Here is a 21298-nt window from a genome sequence, read left to right as displayed (position 1 = left end):
CAGAGGGTGACCCAGTCGAGGAGGGACCACGTCAAAGCCCATGATGCAGTGAGTGCAGACTGGACACACCCCCGCCCACCCTCGGTCCTCACAGCCTGTCCTGTCCCTACAACAGACTCAGCACAGCAAACACACAGGTTCTGGAAACTTCTTGTTAATTCCATTTATTTCTTCTCAAAATTTAGGATCTTTAATTCTTTAATGAACACGTTAAACACTCATGGCAAAAGTGAAAATATAAATTCATATTCAGAGTCTTACTTCAATAAGGGAGTAAGCAGTTGCAGCTCAGGACACCAGGAAGCACAGACAGGGGTGGGGAGGGCCCTGCCCCTCCTCTCCTGGAACAGGAAAGTGTGGGGAGGGGGTGTGGTGGGCGGGGTGGACCAGCCCCCCACCCCCTCAGATGCTGCTGCTGTTAGGAACACAGACATTCAGGTGCCAGTTGCAGAAAGGGAAGGGGGATGTCCCTGACATCACAAACAGGGGTTGGCGGGTGTTCGTGTGTGAGGAACCTTCCATCCCTCATTCCCCGACAGGACAGCTGTCTCACACTGGAGAGGAAATAAACGTGAACAAATTCAGGACAGTGGCTGAGGTGGGGACATTTTCAAATCTACCTCATGCTCAAAATGTCTGAGAATCCCCATTACCCAGTCCCGTCCCTTCTGCCCCAACCCTCCCTACATCAGGGTCTCACCTTTACAAGCTGTGAGAGACACATCCGAGCCCTGGTCACTGTCACTGCCTGGGGTGGCACAAAACAGGACATGGTCAGAGCCCCCAGAACAGGACACCAAAGGATGAACTCTGGGGGGGGGGTGAGGTCCCCCATGGTCTCCCTTCTGTGCTGACACAGGGTCCCATGGGTACCCCCTCCATACCCACTGGCAGCCTGAGTGTAGCTCCTTCCTTTTTCTCCTGCAGGAAGAAAACACCCTGTGAGACACCCGGGAGGAGGCGGGGTCATCAGGTCCTAAAGGAAGCCCTAGTGCTGGGCCCCAGGGAAGTTTCCAGAACTGTGGCTACAGACCCAGGGCAGGATGGGAACCTGAGGGAAATGCATGTGCAGGAACAGGACCAACCCCCCTCCTGCAGGTCTGTCCTCGGCAGGGACCCTCCCCTCGCACCTGTGGCTGTGGGAGCCAGGTCCCCAGCACCTGGACCATCAGGGTGACAAGTCTGTCCCTTACTTCACACGGGCACCGTTCTAAACAGTCAGTGTAGCAAACAGGACCCCAGGCCGGCAAACACGTGATGAACATGATGCTTCCCTCTAGTGACGCGGGACACATGTCTCCTGGGCTTGAAACCCCAGGTGGGACAAGAAATCAGACACCCCCCCCCCCCCCCCGGCCCCTACCTGAGCACCTCCTCCCTCACATCACAGCTGCAACTGCCACTGCTCCCAGCAGGACCAGGCCAATGACAACGCCCACGATGCTGCTGCTGCTGCTGCTGCTGGTCTGAGAAGGCGGCTCTGCAAAGGGACAGCAAGGTGAGGGCCCGGCCCCCCAGGTCCCCACCGACCACCCTGAAGTCCCCAGAGACCCCTCCTCACCCCACTGCAGTCTCAGAGGCTCACGCAGCCCCACGTGCACCACGTGGCACGTGTATCTCTGCTCCTCTCCACGGGGCACCAGCACCGCCGCCCACGTCTGGAAGGTCCCGTCCCCCGAGGGCCTGGTCTCCACAAGCTGCATGTCCTGGGGCTGGTCCATCCCGTCCCGCTGCCAGGTCAGGGCGATGTCCGCGGGATAGAAGCCCTGCGCCCAGCACCTCAGGGTGGCCTCCTCCTCAGGGGTGGGGTGGCGGGTCACTCGTGCCTGAGGACGGTCTGAGGAGAAGGGTGGGAGACTCGGGAACTGCGCACCTCCGTGGGGCTGTCCGGTGGCGCTCCCGGGGCCGTCCCGGGACTGGACAGGGCAGTGAGGGAGAGAGGGGGCGCAAAGCCCAGACCCGGCCTGGACAGAGGAAGTTGGGGTGACCCCCTGGTCTGTCGAAAGTTCCAGAGCCAGAGGGTCGCAGCCCAGGTAGAGGCCGGTCTGGGCGGAGAAGAGCATTCCCGGTCCAGACTGGTGGGGCGGCCCTGTGGCCACAGAGCTCCGGGTCGGATCGAGACTCAGACTCGCCAGTGCGGGGCGGGAGCGGTCCTGAGACAGGAAGTCCCCGCGGGCCGTGGCCACCACCCGGGTCACAGGAAGGCGCTGCCCGGAGGCCTCAGAGCTGGTCCTGTCCTTCCCGAGGGAGGATGCCCCCCGACGGAAGGCGGGGTCGCTCTGGTACAGGATCATAAAGTCCGGGTGGGTTCTGACACTGGTCCCGCGTCCAGTCCCCCCCCACCCCCCACCCAGTACCTGTGCGCTGCAGCGTCTCCTTCCCGTGTTCCAGGTACAGCAGCAGCCACTCACTGCACAGGCCCCGCAGGTAGATCCCGTACTGCTCGGCCACCCGGGCCGCCTCCCACTTGCGCTGGGTGATCTGAGCCGCCGTGTCGGCCGCGGTCCAGGAGCGCTGGTCCTCGTTCAGGGCGAGGTAGTCGGCGCCGTCGTAGCCGTACTGATCGTACCCGCGGAGGAGGGTCCCGTTCGGCCAGACGTCGCAGCCGTACATCACCTGGAGAGTGTGAGACCCTGACCCCGCCCCGCGGTCAGCGCCCCCGCCCCCCCCACCGGACCCGCGGGGATCGAACCGAAACCAAAACCGAAAAGGAAACCGGGTCCCGCGGGCTCCCCCGGGGGAAGCTCGGACGTGGACACTCGGGGCTACGCCGCCCGCCCGCGAGGTGGGGGTCGTGCCGCCCGGCCCCGCGCGCTCACCGTGCTCGCTCTGGTTGTAGTAGCCGCGCAGGGTGTTCAGGCCCACTCGGAAAGTCTGTGTGGTTTCCTTCATGTTCCGCGTCTCCCTGTCCCAATACTGCGGTTCCACCTCCTCCACCCACGGCCCCTCCATCCACGGCGCCCGGGGCTCCATCCTCGGGTTCCTGACGTTGCTGTCGAACCGCACGAACTCCGTGCCGTCCACGTAGCCCACGGAGAAGAACCGGGCCTCCCCGCCGGGCCGGGACACGGCGGTGTGGAAATACCTCAGGGAGTGCGGACCTGCGGGCGGGGAGCGGTGACACCGGCGCCCCTCCGCCCCGCGCGGGGCCGGGTCCGCGGTCGAGGGCACAGGACCGGGGAGGGAAACGGGGACGGAAACGGGGTCCGGGGTCCGGCGGTGGGGCCGCGCCCTCCTCGCGGTCCCGCCGGTGTGCGCTCCTCCCAGCAGAGGCCGCTCCCTCCCGACCCCGCGCTCACCCGCCCCGGCTCCGGTCAGCGGCAGCGCCGCCGAGAGCAGCAGCAGGAGGCTCGGACACCGCATGACCCGCATCCTCGGGGTTTGCAGGGAATCTGCGCTCCAGCGGGTCCGCGGAGACCTTATAGCGGGGATCGGCGGAGGCGCTGATTGGCTTCTCTGGACTCCGGCCACCAATGAGAGAGGCAAGTGGGGTGTCGTCACCAGTATCCGGGAAGGAGGCCCCGGCGCACGTTGTGCAACGCGGATGTAAAATCCGGGAGACCGGGTCCCCCCAGCGCAGAGATTCCCCGCCCGGACTCCGCCCTCCGGCCGAGACCCCGAGCGCAGGGCCCCGGCGACCGGGACTTTGCCCTGATACTCCTCCTGCTCTGAGAGCTCGTTGTCGCACCGCGTCCCCGAGGCCTGGCCCTGAGTCTGTCCGGGGAGACCCGGGAGACACCCCCAGGCTGGGCCCAGCCCCCTTTCCTCCGCTCTGTCCCGGGGGTCGCTCTCCCTGGAATGGACTCTGCCTCCCACCCGTGACCTCCCCCGTGCGTACTCTTCTAGAAGGAAGCTCACCCCCGGGGGGCTGGGTGCCGGACGGGAGGTGCCCTGGGAATGGGGGGGGGGGGGCAGGGGCTCTCCCGTTGGTCCCGGAGGAGCTGTGCCTGGAAACCCCGACCGAGATTCTCAGAGTCCAGTCTCCTCGTTGTCCGTGAGCTGCGGGGGACACGGTCTTGGAACTTCTGCCCAGCAGGAAGCTGATAATGTGGGAAAGAAGGGATTTGGGCCCCTCCGTTCAGAAATGTGTCTGAACAGCCCTGCAGTCAGCCCCACAAAGCCCCTAAATTCCACTTCCACCCTGTGTGTGTGTGTGTGTGTGTGTGTGTTTGTGGCTCGGGATTGTCGCTGTGAAATGACCTCCACCCGCAGCCCTCGGTGTGTCCCTGTGAGCCCGCGTGCTGAGTGCGGAGAACCGGGGAAGCGGTTTGCTGCTGTGCGTTTGGACCGGAGCTGGCCCAGCCTCAGAGCTGCAAGGGCTCCGTGCGACCCCCCCCCACCCCCCCCACCCCCCCCCCCGCGACAGGGAGAAGGAAGGGAGGCTGGGCGTGTCCTGGACTCGGGCAGAGAGAGGGAAGTTCAGAGAGGGCGTCGGGGAGCCTGGAGCCCGTCAGCCTTCAGAGCAGCAGTGGCCCTGCCTCAGTTTCCCTGCTGTTGCCGGTCTCGGACAGGAAGAAGCCCGTGAGCAGCCAGGGCCCAGAGCAGACGGGGGGGGGGGGGGGGGGTACAGTGGAGACCACCGCAGCGGGGACATCAGTCAGTTCCACTCCCTGGGGCGGAGGGTCAGGGTGTCATTCTCGGGCCGACTGGCGACCCAATGGGGGAGGGAAAACGGCAGGAGAGAAGGGATGACCTGCTGGGCCAACATCTCTAAGCAGAGGAGAAGGGCTGAGGCCTCAAGCCCCAGCTGGGGCACTGGCTCTGGCTGGGACCTGGGCCGGCTCCCCTGGGGAGAAAGTCCCCACTCACTGGGTGTGGGGGGATCCTGTGATAATTGTCATCTAACACGTCCTGTTTTCTCCGTGGACCAGGAAACAGGGTCACTGGCAGCAATAAGGGGGGTTGGAGGTGGGTGTCTGAGCAGAGGATGGGGGACAGTGAGCCAGGAGCTAAAAGAAATGGGGCAGTGGCCTGGGGGTCCACAGGGAATCCCTACGATGAGGGGAGTGGGGGATCTGGCCTGATGGCAGATGGGGGGTCTTAGGGAGGAGGGAGGGAACAGGTCAAAGCAGGGCAGGAGCAAGGACCCCGCCCCCCTCCACACCCAGGGCACCAGGTCAGTGGGTGGGGGACACCCGTGGGAGGATTCAGAGGGAGCCCTGGCCTCAGGGAGCCCCGGGTCCCTGTCACAGCTGTGAGGTGCAGGGACGTCCTGGGGGAGGGCTGTGCAGGTTCAGCTGGGCCTGGGCTGAGCACCCGGGGCACAGTGGGCAGGTTTCAGGGGTTGGGGAGGAGGGGGTGTGTGAGGGGACAGAGTGGGATCTGCAGAGCCTGTGGGGATGAGTGTGCAGGATGTTTGGGGGCCCTGGGGTGACTGAGACAGACAGGGAGAAGGACAGATGAGGTTGGTCCTGGGGGCTTCAGGGTGGATGGTGGTGAGGGAGTGAGAGGGGGCAGGGGGAGGAGCAGGGGTTGGGCTCTCTCTGGGGTTCTCTCAGTGGGTTGAGGAGGTTGGGTGGGGTCCCAGTCCTGTCCCCTGCCTGTGGGGTGGAGGGCCCGGGGGAGAGGAGCAGGGGTCTTGGAGGACGTGCATGATTCACTCTGAACCCTGAGAGAAGGGACTGGGCTCACTCCAGGTCCCAGTGTGACAGCTGCTGTTGGGGGTGTGACTTCTGGGGCATCAGGTATGACCCTGGTGCCAGGGCCCCTGTCCTGTCCTGCTGAGGGGACAGAAGGCCCAGGGCAGCTGTGCTCCTCGTCCCAGTAGTCCCAATGTGCATGTCCACACTGCGCATTGTAGACATTTGAAGTTGTTCCCAAATAAGGGATGGTTTCATTTCAAAAACTAAGTGTGAGAAACGGAAGTAGGAGGTAGAGGAAAATGGCCCACTTCTCAGCTTCCCCTGGTGTGGACGTTTCGAGGGGAAGGAGGGGGTGCTGGGAGGGGATGGGGGCGTCAGGGATGGTCTGAGGTCCCCTGAGTGCTCCTCCTCTCAAAAGCGAGACATTTGGAGCATAATCTAGAGAAGTTTACCTTCCTTTGACATTTTATAATGTTAGGAAAGTACAGTTATTTTCTTCAACATAATAATATTGTTTGAAGAGAAAGGTTATTTTTTCAGAGACGAATGCTGAAATATTTAGGGCTGAGGGTCATGGTGTTGGCAGGTGATTTTCAAACGTTTCAGCCAAAATTACAGAAATGCATTCCGTCAGTGAAATGGGACAGAATATTGAAATGGTCAAACTGGAGTGACCGCTGTGTTGGTCTTGCACACCCCAGGTGTCTTTCAGGCGAGTTGCACAGTGCTGTGGATAAAACGGTAGACACGATGATGCGCACTGACATGGGGTGTCCACATGGGATGGTGCCTGGGAGTTAGGGTTTCAGTGTGAGCGTGTGTGAGTATGTGTGCCAGTGTGTGTGTGTGAACGTCAGTGTGTGTGACTGCAGTGTCTGTGCGTTGGTGTGTAGCCGGGTGTGTGGGGTCTCAGTGAACCTTCACTCAGTCACTCACTCAACAGATGTTGGAAAATCAGCTTTCAGGGCCGTGGAAATACAGCTGTGAAAATCAAATCCCTGTCCTTGTCCTCATCAAGCTGATGCTGTCAGGGAGGGACAGACAGTAAAAGACTAAATAAATACACTAAAAATGTGTGTTAGTGAACTGGGTGTGAACAAAAGCAAAGCGGGTGGGATGGAAGGAGGCTGGAGGGGTCCAGGCAGGGGCAGTGCAGGGAGGGCCTCTCAGCGAGGAGGACACCTGGGGACACTGTCAGGGAGGGAGGGCTGCCTCCGAGGCAGGTTTGCAGCCCCAGGACCAGCAGTGCGGGCTCTAAGGTGTGATGGCAGGGGCCGCTGTGCTGGAGGAACAGGGGGAGGGCCTGGATCCGGGCTGTCACGCCGCCACAGCTGAGCCCAAGGGACCTGAATGGAAAGGGTCTTGCAAATGAGGGGGTTTCAATGCAGCACAGTGTGCAAAACTGTCTCCAGACAGTCCAAGGACCCAAAGTGGGAAATTGTCCTCCCTCTCCGGGCCCCAGGCCCCCAGGATCCCTGCCAGGGAGGATCATGTTACCAATTTTTCATGATCCTTCCTGAGGAAAACTTATACAAGTGTTGTTACTGTTGCCACATCAAGAGGGAGTACTGTGAAAACAGGAGATAAAATGTTTCTTTCCAGTTTCCCCGGGTGTTGTCATCATGGGGCTGGAGAGAGGGGTTGCAGTGGGGAGGAGGAAACCTCAGAGACTCACAAGCCTCCTGAGCGCTCCTCTCCCTCAGTACCTGTCCTGTCCCTGGCCTTGACACCTGTGGCGTCCAGGACTGCTCAGAAGCCACTTCATCCCTGACCCAGTGCCCAGCCTCTAGGTGAGCCTCCTCTGCCCCACACAGTGGGGACCCTCCCTGGGCGCAGTCAGCCTCCCAGAGCTGCGCTGCGGCGCCCCCGTGTGGCCACACACTGACGACAGAGGACCCTTTGCTGCTGCTCAGCCAGAACCTCCCAGGGCCTCCTCCCTCTGCTCCCAGCACCAGAACAGGGCTTTGAACACAACAGCGGGGGCCTCGTCCAGTGTCAGGTTCTGGGTGCGAAGTGTTTCCCAAACCCACACTGACTTAGGTGTTTCCTCCCCACTGAGTCACCGAGGATGCTCCCTCAGGGAAGGGACAAGTCTCCTGGCTATGACAGCTGGTTCCCAGGTCCAGGGTGGGCCCCACGAGCCAACTAGGTGCCCTTAGTCCCCTGGAATGGGACCTGGGAACCCAAGCCCGTGTCACTTGTTCCTGTTGCTCCCTTTGGAGGTAGAGGACCCTCCACCTGGGAATCAGTCCAGCGAGTCTCAGAACATGGGATGGGGGTGTGGGCTGGGGCATTATGTCCGGGAAGGAGAGGGTGCTCCTGAGGAAGTCGGGACAGCGGAAGTAAGCACATCAGAGGGGCAGGGTTGCACGGGGGAGAGAGGACGGAGCCAGGAGGAGAGCAGCATGGGGAGGGCTGGCCATGGGGACACCTGTCTGTGTTTAGAGAGGGTCCTCTGGCGGTAGACAGCAAAGGGCTGCACTGCCCCTGCAGGGACGAGCCCCGGTCCCACATTCCTGGACATTGCAGCGTCCCACTAACTGTGATAGGACCTCCCTGCCATGTCTGGACCCAGCCCTGACCAGCAGACTCTCACAGCCTTCAGTGGCCCCTCCCTGCCCTAGGACAGGACAAGCCCTTGGGCCAGGCTGAGGGTCCCCGAGGACCAGGGGTGAGGCATTTACACCGTGTGCACGGTGGGCCCCGGCAGGTCTAGCACCCACTGGGCCACACACAGCTATGGCAGTGTCACCAACCGGGTGCTCTGTGTTGCACCCACTGACGCAAGAAACAGATGTTCGGAGACTTTCAGGACGTTTTCAGAGATGTTACTTTAATGGCCAATTCTTTTAACCTGCGCAGGGGCGGACTCTCGATGTGTCCCGGAGACACAGTGCTCTGAAGAGCTGCAGATGAGAGCCGCCCCGAACGCTCACAGGCTAGCTCTTTTATACCGTGAGAAGCAAGCAAGCAAGTTACAAAAGCGGGAGTTGCTGTTATCTCCGCATAGCTCTGAGCTCTGGAGGAGTTTTGCTCTGGGTTCAGGAGGAACTATCTGTCCGTCTCCTGTTGATAAGCTTATTTCGAATGACGATTTGTTTCTCTTCCTTATCCATTCTAGTGACCTTCAAGAGGTTTTCTGCTTAGCAATGCTTATAATTGTCTAGCCCTCTTTCCTAGCTCTCAACAGGTGCCCGACGGGAGCTGCCCTGGGAATGGGGGTGGGGGAGCAGGGGCTCTCTCTTCAGCCCCGGAGGATCTGTGCCTGAAAACCCCGACAGAGATTCTCAGAGTCCAGTCTCCTCGTTGTCCGTGAGCTGCGGGGGACACGGTCTTGGAACTTCTGCCCAGCAGGAAGCTAATAATGTGGGAAAGAAGGGATTTGGGCCCCTCCGTTCAGAAATGTGTCTGAACAGCCCTGCAGTCAGCCCCACAAAGCCCCTAAATGCCACTTCCACCCTGTGTGTGTGTGTGTGTGTGTGTGTGTGTTTGTGGCTCGGGATTGTCACTGTAAAATGACCTCCACCCGCAGCCCTCGGTGTGTCCCTGTGAGCCCGCGTGCTGAGTGCGGAGAACCGGGGAAGCGGTTTGCTGCTGTGCGTTTGGACTGGAGCTGGCCCAGCCTCAGAGCTGCGAGCGCTCCGTGCGGCCACCACCCCGGGACGGGGAGAAGGAAGGGAGGCTGGGCGCGTCCTAGTCCCGGACAGAGACAGGGAAGTTCAGAGAGGGTGTCAGGGAGCCTGGAGCCCGTCAGCCTTCAGAGCAGCAGTGGCCCTGCCTCAGTTTCCCTGCTGTTCCGGGTCTCAGACAGGAAGAAGCCCGTGAGCAGCCAGAGCCCAGAGCAGACCGGGGGTGGGGGGGGGGAGGTACACTGGAGACCACCGCAGCGGGGACATCAGTCAGTTCCACTCCCTGGGGCGGAGGGTCAGGGTGTCATTCTCGTGCCCACACTCAATGGAATAGGGGAGGGAAAACGACAGGAGAGGAAAAGGGACGACCTCCTGTGCCAACACCTTTCAGCAGAGGAGAAAGGCTGAGGCCTCGACACCAGCCCGGGCACTGGCTCTGACTGGGAGCTTCCTTTTCACCTGTGTCCCAGCACGGACAGGACACGTCATAGCCCAGAATCCAGGGGCTGCTGAGAACAAAAGAGGAATAGAGGAAGGTACCTCATGCAAGAAACGCCATATAGGAAAGGCCCGCAACTGACATCATAATCAACAGAGAAAATCTACAGCTTTTCTTCCAAGATCTGGTACAAGGCAAGGAGGTCCACCCTCACTGACTGTGTTCAACATAGTTCTGGGAGTCGTAGCCAGAGCAATCAGGCAAGAGAAAGAAATAAACGGCATCCAAGTCAGAAAGAAAGAAGTAAATTTATCTTCGCTTGTAGGTGACCTGCTCATATATGTAGAAAACTTCCAAGAATCAACAAATAACTGTTACAACTAATAAATGAATGCAGTTAAGTTGAAGGAGACAAAATCAACATACAGTAATCAGTGGTGTTTCTATTCACTAACAATGAATTAGCTGGAAAGGCGATTATTACAACACAATCTCATTCACAAAAACACTAACACAGGGATAAACTTAGCCAAAGAGACGAAAACTTGTACCCTGAAAATTATAAAACGCCGATGAAGGAAATCAGGGCAGGAGGAGATAAAGGGAGAGCCATCCATGTTCAGGGGGTGGAAGCATCTTCTCAGATGTGCACACCACCCGAAGTGATCCACAGGTTCAGTGCAACCCTTGTCACAACCCCAACGGCATTCATCACGGAAATAGAAAAACAATCTTAATCACAATAAAAAATCACAAAAACTCTGAATAACCAAAGCAACCTTGAATAATAAGAAGAAACTGGCAGCATAACACTTCCTGGATTCAGAATATATCACAAAGCTACAGTAATCAAAACAGTATGGTACTGGCATTAAAATCAGATATATGGATTAAGGGAATACCATAGAGATCCCAGAAAAAATCCATGCATTTGTGGTCATTTGGCTTTCAACAAAAGTTTCAAAAAGCAATGGGGATAAAATGGTCTCTTCTATGAGTGTGGTGGGGGAAACTGGCTATCTACATGCAGAAGAGTGAAATGACTTCCTTATCTCACAGCATATACAAAAGTCAACTGAAATGGATTCTAAACTTAAATATAAGATCTGAAAATGTTAGCTCCCTAAAGAAAACATAGGGAAAAGCTCCTTGACATTGGTTTTGGATTTGTTCTGTTTTGGGGTTTTTTTGGCTGTTACTCCAAGAGTATAGACAACAAAAGCAAAAATAAACAAGTTGGACTGTATCACACTAGAAACCTCTTCAAAACAAAAGGGACAGGCATCAGAGCTAAAAAAAAAAAAAAAAGGCAACCTATGGAATGGGAAAAATGTATTTTCAAACTATGATAAGGGTTTAACATCCAAAATACATAAGGCACTCATCCAATTCAATGGCAAAACTACAAGTGTCTGGAGGAAAAATTGGGCAAAGGACCTGTACAGACATTTCTCCAGAGAAGACACACAGATGGCCGACAGGTATATGAAAAGGTTCTCAATCAAAAGCACAAGGAGCCCTGGCTGCTGTGGCTCAGTGGATTGAACGCTGGCCTGGGAATCAAAGGGTCACTAGTTCCATTACCAGTCAGGACACATGCCTGGCTGTGGGCCAGGTCCCCAGTAGGGGGTGTGTGATAGGCCACCACACACTGATGTTTCTCTCCCTCTCTTTCTCTTTCCCTTCCCCTCTCTCTAAAAATAAATAAATAAAATATTAAAAAAAAAACGACAATGAGGAGAGATCGCTTCATAACTGTCAGAATGGCTATTATCAAATGACAAAAGATAAGTGTTAATGAGAATGTGGAGATACGGGAATCTTGTACATTATTAGTGGGAATGGAAGTTGCTGCAGCCACGAAAAAACCCACCATGCAAGTTCATCAAAAAATTAAATATAGCACTACCTTATGACCCAGGAATCCGCTCTGAGTCCACACCCATAGGAAGTGATCTGGACTTTGCAGAGACACCCACACCTCCGGGTTCTCTGCGGCATTATTCACTATGGCCGAGACACGAAAACAACCTCAATGTCCATCCGTGGACAAGTGAATAAAAATGTGATAAACACACAGATGGAATAATATCCGACTTTAAATAGAAGGACATTCTCCTGTTTGTGACAGTATGGATGAACCCGGAGCACATTATGCTCGGTGAAATAAGTCAGCACAGAAAGACAACACCTGCATGACCTCATGCCTGCCGAATCCAAGATAGAGAATTCACAGAAGCAGAGAGTGGAACGGCATTTATTAGGGGCTGGGGGTGGGTGGCACAGGGTACAGAGTGTCAGTCACACAGGATGGGTAAGGTCTGGCCCTCTGTGTACAGCACGGTGACTGTAGCCAAAACGATCCTGAGGTCTGTTAAGAGGGTGGGTCTTCAGGGCTCCCACCGCACACGAACACACAGGAAGAAAAGGGTTACTATGGAGGCAGCGGATATGTGAGTTACTTAACTGTGGGCATCATTGCGCAGTGTGTGCGTGGTATATTAAACATCAAGTTCATTACCTTACATGTAATGCAGTCTGGCAGCTGATTGCTGGAGAAGACGGTGTCACAGCGAGGACCTGCGGCTCTGCAGCTTCCTGGTGAGGCCCTCCACAGTGTCCATTCCAATTTCTGGTTTTGGGCATTTCTCTCACCTTAGCAACTTGCTAAACTCCCGTCACTCTAATTCCTACCCAACGTGTCCACTTTCCCAGGAAAAGAGGACAGAAAAGCTGCACCTCCCTCAGCCTCTCCATCTCCCACCCTTTATGCTTGCCCTTGTCTCCGTGATAGAGTCCTGTCTTCTCCACCCTCCATGGGCTCCCTCGGGTTGGTGCACCAGGTGTCCAGGCACCAGCTGACAGGAGGAAGCCTTGCAGTCCTCTCGGTTCTGCACAGACCTCCCCTCTCTCCTCCCCCTTGTATTCCGATGTCCTGCAGAACAGCACAATCCGCCCCAGCACTGCTGTGCTCTAGCCACGGGGAACCCAGGACAACAAAATGGGGTCTCAGCCCCAAGGTTCTCCTGACCCCACCCCACCCCCATGCCCATCTCCACCCCCACCCTACTTCACAGCCAGTGGTGGTGTGGCTCCTGAGGGACCTGCTGCAGCCAACCTGCTCTCCCCAAGGCCTCCCTGATTTCCAAACCACATTTCAACCTGTCTTTACTTCCCCTTCCTAAGTCTGTCCACTGTCTTAGGTCACTCTCTCGGCCTCAGCTCCTCTGCCACTTCTCTGCCCAGATGCTCCTAAGACCCTCTCTTTACTTCCTGGAACCTTCTTTGAGCCAACATCAATCACAGTTGTTCACACTCCTAGGAGTCAGTCCTTTGCTCTCTTCTCACTGGATGTCCTTCCCTGGATGATCTCATCTAGTCCAGAACCTTCTCCTCAGCCCCAGAGCTTCACTGTGCCTGCGCATCAGACTGGGCACGGGGGTCCCTCCAGTGTCTGAAAGCCAACCACCCCTCATTCCCACACTCAGTGCATCTTCTCCTCAGCACCTGCTGCACAGGCTCCACCAGCAGCCCCATCTGCTTCAGCACACACCTGGAAGTTGCCCGTCTCCACTTTTCCGCACCGCCACATCCAGCCGGACGCCAGCAGCACCTATCAGCTCCCTAGGGTCTCAGCTCACTGCATTCTCAGCCCCGCTCTGTGTCCATGCAGCTGGACTTCTAAACACTGTGTCTTCTAACAGTGATTTAGGGGACCATGGGCAGGTCACAGAAACTTTAGGTCCCACGTTCCCCGTTCCCCGCTGTGAACAGAGAGGATTTAACTGAAGTCGTTTCTAGCAGTGAATAAAAGAAAGACCCGTCAATGAGGGAAAGAGTTAGAGAGTAAATGAACACACACATACACACAGACATGAAGAGATACAATGTGACTCAATGTCATGGGGTGGCCCAGTGACCTTTGGAGAGACGCAGTGGGTCGTACTGAGGGGCATGGAGTCTTCCCAGGGAGGGGTCCTTCTCGTGGGGTCTCAGGGAGGAGCAGAATCTCCCTGGGGAGAGGCCTGAGCAGAGGCCCAGCGGGGAGGAAGGAGTTGGGGAAATGGAGGGTGTGGTTCTCTCTGACTCGCTTCCTGCCCCAGTCATCCTGGGGGCAGTCGGGGCTCCAATATCACCTCCCCCAGGAAGCTCTCTTATATTTCTTTTACTTTTCCACTGTTAGGTGTCTGTCTTCCGTGCCAGTGTTGCATCTTGACTGTGCCTCCATTTCGTTGTGCTGCATTGCTAGACATGTGGGCATAAGTGTCTGAAAGCTTCCTTAAGGCTTAGTGTGGGAACGGCTTCCCAGCTCCCAAGTTCATGCATCTTCCCTCTTTCCAAGCACAGCTGTGGAGAGACCCGACTCACAAGGTGTGGAATGTACCCTCATCATGAAAGTCATCACAGACCCCAGAGACTATGCTATGGGGTGGACGCCGTGTTCCTAGAGGCAAATGATGAAATTTTCAATGAATATGGCAGCCTCCACATGCTGCTCTTGGCAGGGAGAGCCGCCGGCAGCGCTCGGGCGGGTGTGTGTCTCCAGAGGGAACAGTGACCTAGCACATTGCTGTTCGCCTTGGTCTGAGTCCCCGGAGGCCCGCTCTGTTCTCGGTCACGTCTGGGAACCAGGGTGGTGAGAGCGTTTTGCGTGTTTCATCCTCTTCACGTTAACTTTAAGAGAAATACCTACTGTCTTCTTCTTTTTCTTCCTGAGTGTCTAACATGGTGTTTAGTACATGTATGTGCATCAGTAAGTGAGTGAACCAACACATAACATGAACTACGTGCTTGGAACCTAAGAGGAAACTCCAAGGTTTGTGAAATATGTATTTTAAGGAGCCATCTCTTATCTCATAAAAAGAATATCTCAAATCTGAACCCCAGAGCTAATGTGTCACACAACTGCTGACACGTCATTTAGTTACACGTGTGGTGGCTGCAAATGTGTTTAACTAGGCTGCTCACCTGTCTTTCAGCCCATCAGGGGAGAACTGGGAAAGGGTGAGCCAACCAGGAGAACTAAAGCCCCAGATGAAGCTGCCCTAAATATTGGGTGGCCTCCCTGAGGGTAGAAGAGAGGATGGAGGTGTCCCAGGTAGGGGGCGGGCACTGCAGGTCTGTAGTGTGTGGGTTCTTTATTTTGTGTGGGAAAAACTTCACAACACGAGTCCAGTGATTTTGAGGGTACCTTTAATAAGGCTGGGGACAGTGAAACTGAGGAAGGACTCACTTGCTCCACTCTAGCCCCACTTTCCAATGAACTCTCCTGTGGGACTGGGAGTTCCTACCATGGCCGCCCCCCGCAGTAGATTACAGGTAGGTTTGAGTCTTTAGTTTCCCAGTCAGCCAGCCCCGCCTTACCCGCGTGGTCTCCCGCCTTGCTGCGTGTCCTGTCTGCTTGGCTGCCATCTCCCGTCTCTGCCCTTCATACCTTCCCTCTGGGGGAATTTTTCTTTGACTCTTTGGTTGTCAGAGTTCCATGCAGTTTGATTTCCTGGCAGTTCTGGTTGTTTATTGTTTTTAAATTGGCTGTTATCCTTTTGTTTGTGTGAGGAAGTGAAGCATTTCTACCTATGCCTCCATCTTGGCCAGAACTCTTTTTTAACAATTTTTAAAAGATTTTATTTATTTCTTTTTAGAGAGAGGGGAAGGGAGGGAGAAAGAGAGGGAGAGAAACATCAGTGTGAGGTTGCCTCTCTTGTGGCCCCTACTGGGTACCTGATCCATAACCCAGGCGTGTGCCCTGGACTAGGAATCAAACTGGTGACCCCCTGGCTCGAAGGCCAGCACCCAATCCACTGAGCCACACCAGTCAGGGCTAAATAATTTAATTATTTTTAAACTGTACTTCTCCATTACCATTTCTCCTTTTTACACCCTCTTCCACTCCCACTCACTCCTTGCCCCCCAGTCACCACACTGTGGTTCGTGTCCGTGAGGTTTTTCTCTCTTTTTTTTTTGGCTCTATCCCTCTACCCCTAACAAACACCCCCATGTCTGTCAGCCTGCTCTCTCCACATGTGAGTCTGTCTCTGGGTTGCTTGTTAGTTCGGTTTGCTCATTAGCTTCCACACATGAGTGAGACCATACGGTAGTTGTCTTTCTCTGACTGGCTTCGTCCCCTTAGCATACTGTTCTCCAGGTCTGTCCATGCCTGCGATTGCTTTTCAAAATCAGGTACACTGAGATCTAATTTACCTACAGTAAAATCCACTCTTCTTAGCTGTGTAGTCCTGAGTTTCCACAAATCAACTTATTGCCTAATCACCCAAATAATCATGATGAAGGATATTTTACCCACATCCCCCCCAAAACCTTTCTTATGGGATAATTATCAATTTGCCCCTGGTTAATGTGGCACTAGTGTCATGAACACTTTTGACACCGAACTGGATTTAGGTCGTCTGTCTCAGTTCCGCTGTATTGGATCACCCTCGAGGTGGGAGAAGTCCCTGTGCGACACAGTGAATGCAACTTCTTGGGGAGCCAAGTGCCAGCAAACTGCTGGTGGGGGACAGACTGGGTCGGTGTTGACAAGTGTACAGCAGCCAGACAGATGTGTGTGTGCTAATGAAAGGCTGGTTTGGCAGCATCTTTTACTACGGAAATGCCACCAGGTACAGTGCTGGCCACATCTACCTATTTATTTTATAATTAGGTGAGTTAAATATATGTGAAGTACTTAGAACAGCCCCTGGTATTTAGTAAGTTCTACCAGAGTTCTCTTGGTGGGACGGATTATCTAAAGTCCCTCCAGCCATTTTACCGTCATCCCATTTTACATACTGTCCTAGAGACCTGGCATAGTTTCACATTAACACGTTTTTTATCTTGAAGTGAAGTCCCAGATATTCAAAGTGGGAGCTTTCCCACTCCCCACAATTACAGCGGCAAATTCAAATAATGTCCCCAGGGCAGGTGACATCAGCACAGAAACTCTTTGGGTTTTCTGTAGCCTCCAGGTTGTCACAACCCGTCATCCAATATTCAAAATAGCCCCTTTCATTAGGTTAATTTTCATAATGGAAAGTGGCTTTCGATCCTGTGTCCCAGCTGTCCGAGAATTCTTCAGTGGCCCGTTGTCCAAGGTGCCTTGACGGCGGCTAGAGCATCTGCAGGCAGCTCTGCCATTGCGGCAGATCTGGAGGCAGACCACGGGGGCTATCTGTCTGTCCTGTGACAGGCTCTGGCCCGATCTTGAGGGCTCAGGTCTTCACACGCAGAGGGTGAACTGGAGGAGGTGGCATGTTGCAGTGGCCCCTCTCTGTGCGAACCGACGGACGTGCGTCTTTCAGCTCTGTAAGCTCTCCGTCCTGCTGATTTCCTCGGGCCTGGTTCCTGGCACTTTTCAACCTCACCAGTTGAGGGCTGTAGCTTCTGTATCTGCTAGAATTGATGATGCTTCCTTAAACTCTTTTGTAACTTTATTAACTTGCTAGTAGTCCTCTTATGGTTTTAGGGTTCTGGTGGCCCCAAATCTAATGAGCCATGATCCGACAAGGCGGAGTATCTCCATGCTGCCTGGCTTTTTTCTTTCATTTCTCAGTTCTGCAGCAGTCTCTCCTGTGGATGGTTTCGCCCCCATGAAGAGCTCCCGAGAGAGCGTGTGCACTTCTCCAGGGAAAGACTGTAAGCTCTGCGCTGCCTGTCCACTCTGGCAGCCACTAGTCACACGTGGCTGTAACAACTTAAAATTAAATAATTTAAAATCCAATGAAAATTTCAGGTCCTTAGTCCCACCAGCTAGTAAAGTGATCAAGACTCGAACGTGTCTCGTGGCCACTCCACTGGCCAGCTCAGTGAGGGGACGTTTCCACCCCACAGAGGGTCCCCCGGCAGCCCTCCCCCAGGTGCTCTCTGATGAGCCCACTCTCTGCAGACATCGGAGTCTCTGCTGATGCCGGCCCCTTCTTCCCAGGCCGATGACGTTGAAGGGTTGCCTGCTGTTGGTAGGCTTTGTTTGTAGTTAATTTAAAAAATATATAATTAGGGTTGGTTTGGCCGCAGAGCAGTGGTGACCATATTTTCACGGCTGCTGTTAAAGGCACAGCTAAGCCTCAGAAATTTATTATTAAAATGACTTTTTTCACTCTCACACTTCAAAGATCAATTTCCCAGTCCCAAATTCCTAGCTTCACACTGGTTTTCTCTGTCTTCAATGACGATGTGTCACTGCCCCCTGGTGGCCGTTCCTGACAAGGAGACGTGACCCCATTCTAAGTGCAGTTCCTTTCTACAGGATCCGATTTTCTCCTGTGGCTGCTTTAAGATCATCATGTGTCTTTGTGTCTGATGTTCCAATGAAATGTGAATCCATGTAAATCTCTGCACACATTTGCTTCATCCTCACCGTCATCGCCCCACATGGCCTCCTCCACGTCCCCCGGCACCTAACTAGACGTGTCCAACCTCTTCGTTCAGTCACCGTGTGTGGCAGAATAACGGTACACAAACATGTTCCAGCCCTAATCCCGGGGGCCTGTGAACATGTCACCGTGCACAGCAGAAGGGACTCTGCAGGTGTGATTCCAGGCTCGGACCTTGGCATAAAGACATTATCCTGATAATAGGGAAAGGGGCTCATCCAGTAATGCAGGTCCTCAAAGTGAACAAGATGGAGGAATTGTGGCTCAGACCGAGCCCTGGTCCCATCGGGAGTAATTTCTACATAGTAACACATGCTCACCCCGTCTTTCTTATTCGTTCAGTGGGGGGCTTCATGAGAAGATTGAGAGTGCAAATACTCCTGCATTCTTGGCAGGCCGAACTTGGTCGTGGTACTTAATGGCTCACAGCGCATTGCTAGATACGGTCTACTGTGTCTTCGCAGATTTGCACATCTGCTCTCCTAGTGTTTCTTTTCTGATTGTTCCCTAACTGGCTTTGATGCCTCACAAATGAGTTGTAGGCTTTCCCTATATTTTTCATTCTCTTGCGTATTTTAGAGAAGATCGGGAGTCTTCTTTGAAGGGTTAGTAGAACTTTCCTGTAAAAGATTCCGGAGATGGTTGAAGAAAAGTAGAAATTTTAAACCGCTTTACCTTCTTTCTTTGCAGTCTTTCCATTGATAATTTCTTCCTAGTTTTAGGATTGTTTAAAGCCCTTCTATACCTGCAGTGACATATTTACTTAATTTCACTTGTTTTATTTCTCTTTTCGCAGAACCAGCTGGTCCCAGTAGCCACCAGATGAGCTTTGAGAGTGGGAGCCCCGTGCTGAGCCCATGCGGCTCCACCTGGTGGGCACAGCGTTCAGGGACCCCATGAGCAGCCTGTGGGGCTGGGGAGAGGCTAAGCGACACTATCTGTCCAGGCCTCTCCTCACCCGAGTACAAGCAGCTCCCCCCACAGACACCCTCTGCTGGCATCGCCTCCCACTCCAGTATCTCCACCTCCTCCACCCACGGCAAGAGGTCCACAAGCACATCTCTCCTCCACCTCTCAGCTCCCAGGTCATTTCCTCACGTTCCTGAGTGGCCAGCCGGGTCATTCATGCACGACTCAGGGGCATCTCCCACCCAGCTCCCAGGGGCCTGCTCAGGTTTGGTTCCTAGTCCTGGACTGACCGCCATTCCCAAGGCTGTTGGGGAGTCAGCTCCTAGCTCACTGCTCTCCCATTAGATTCTCTTCTTATGTCTCCATCACACAAATTTGTTTCCTTGGACTTTTTAAAATTGCAGTGGGTATTTCAATTCAGCATTTCTAAAAGCTTTCAGTAACAGTAATTCTATGTTGGCTTAAAGAGAACTATTTCAAAACTCCAGAAAAGTATCCTTTCATGAAGGACCACACCCATGGAGAGAGGGGGACAGATCACTAGCGCGCAGTGGGTGGTCACAAAGGGAACGTGGGGATACACACCCAGGAACATTTCCAGCTCCCAGGGGGTCCTCTTGAATCTTAGTCACAAATCTCCCCTACCCCTAGTGGCCAGTCTCGGGATGTCTCACACCGTAGGTGAGCTCTGTCAGCTTTTCAGAGCACAGAACGTTACAGCAGACACACTTCTGCACCCAGCTCTCACCCAGCGTCCTGTCCCGGTCTCATCCCTACAGCCGTGCGTGGGCTGTGGTTTGTCCTCTCATGGCTGCAAGGGGTGCGATTGTGTGAACAGCCCACAGTTGTGGTCCTCTGCTGCTCACGGGCATTTGTTACATCAGGTTTCACAAATCGTGCTGCTAGGAGTAATCTCCTCATATTACTCGGCACACATATGTGCGCGTGTCTACGGGGTATGTAACTAGACGTGAATCTGGGTCCCAGGGCGAGTGACCGTTTGGGGGTGCTAAGTCCCGCCATAGCATTTTCAAAGTATTTGAGTCAACTGACTCTTGCACTAGCAATAACGAGAGATAGAATTAGCCCCAGTTCTTGCCAAGAATGATTTTGTCTGAGTTTACTTTTCACCGTGCTGGGAGTGGTGCAGTGATGGCAATTATGCTGAGTTTGAATCTCCCCCTGACGAAAACTGTTGGGCAACTTCCATGAATGTGCGGGCCACGTGAAAACGCCCACACGGCTGACGGACTGGGCTCCTTGTTGGAGACAGAACGGGCTCTGGCCGTGTGCCAGCATCGTCTAATGGTTATGATGCTCTTTCCTACCCAGGGGTCTGTGGTCAGAGACCTGCGGTCTGATCCAAAAAGAGCAGCAGAACCTCGCTTCTCCAACTCAATTCATTCTGGAATTCTGTTCGAGAAGCGATTTGTCTGAGATCCCAGTCATCCAGGTGACCGATCACACAGGTATTGGCCGGAAAGGGTTGTCAGGTGAAGAATGAAAACTTTGACAACTGAGACATGTTTTTCAAAGTTTGATCACGAATTAAATTGAGATGGGAGACCTTCAGGAACTGAGGTCTGACTGTATTTTAGTTGGTCTTTTCCCTGGTTCCCGGCACAGAACTCCTAAACCCTCGGAATCCCGAGTGACAAGGACGCTAATGAGATGGTGCTTGGCTAAGGGTCCTGGACAGTTTCAGGATGGGGGCTGGTTCCAGAAAGAGCAAGTTTGATCAGAGTTGGAACTTTCAGCCTCATTGCCCAACCTCTGGGAGAGGGGCCAGGGTATGAGTTCAGTCACCAGTGGCCAAGGATTTATAGTCAAATGTGTCTACATACTGCAACCTCCACAAAACCCCCTAATAATGGGGTTCAGAGAGCTTCTGAAGTAGTGAGCCCATGCCCATGCTGGAGGATGGAGTGATACTTTCCAACTCCACGGTGACAGAGGCTCCAGTACTCGGCACCCCTCCCCACCTCACCCCATGTCCCTCTTCATCTGGCTGCTCCCTTGTATTATTTATAATAAAATGTCCAGTAAGCACAGCATCTTCCTGACTTCTGAGTTGATCCAGCAAATTAATGAACTTGGTGGGGAAACCCTGCCTTTTGTAGCCAATTTGGACAGACGTGCAGGTAACATGGGAACCTGAACTTGAGACTTGCTCTGAGGGGAGGGCAGTCTTGTGGGACGGACCATGCGCACGTGGGGTCTGAGGCCAACTCCAGGTAGTTCACATGGGAATTGAGCTCAACTGAGGGAAACACAGCTGGTGTCGGAGAATCGGAGAACAGGGGGAGTGTAGGAAACAATCCCTCACCATCCCACAGAGAAATTCAGAGGAAGAGCAAGCAAGAGACCCGC

General features: G+C 54.4%; 1 protein-coding gene across 2 annotated transcripts; it reads right to left on the bottom strand.

Annotated features, from left to right (window-relative positions):
- Positions 1-230: 230 nt before the first annotated feature.
- On the bottom strand, positions 231-3420 carry LOC128780093 (class I histocompatibility antigen, Gogo-C*0203 alpha chain-like). 2 transcript variants are annotated; one of them, XR_011650828.1, is made up of 8 exons: positions 3300-3420; positions 2820-3101; positions 2358-2633; positions 1562-1837; positions 1364-1480; positions 889-921; positions 701-748; positions 231-554 (listed from the first exon to the last, which is right to left on the bottom strand). XR_011650828.1 is itself a non-coding variant. In XM_071220466.1 (5 exons), exons 1-5 carry the CDS (start codon positions 3370-3372, stop codon positions 1380-1382), a joined length of 1008 nt encoding a protein of 335 aa, XP_071076567.1. In that variant the 5' UTR covers positions 3373-3420; the 3' UTR covers positions 1362-1379. The 2 variants fall into 2 exon arrangements, 1 of the variants encoding a protein (XP_071076567.1); XM_071220466.1 differs by lacking the exons at positions 231-554; positions 701-748; positions 889-921 and having other exon boundaries at positions 1362-1480.
- Between the last annotated feature and the right edge of the window lie 17878 nt (positions 3421-21298).

The sequence above is a fragment of the Desmodus rotundus genome, unplaced genomic scaffold (genome assembly GCF_022682495.2).
Source record: "Desmodus rotundus isolate HL8 unplaced genomic scaffold, HLdesRot8A.1 manual_scaffold_281, whole genome shotgun sequence".
NCBI lineage: Eukaryota > Metazoa > Chordata > Mammalia > Chiroptera > Phyllostomidae > Desmodus > Desmodus rotundus.
The sequence above is the reverse complement of the archived record's forward strand: the minus strand, read 5'-3'. Positions and strand labels throughout refer to the sequence as shown.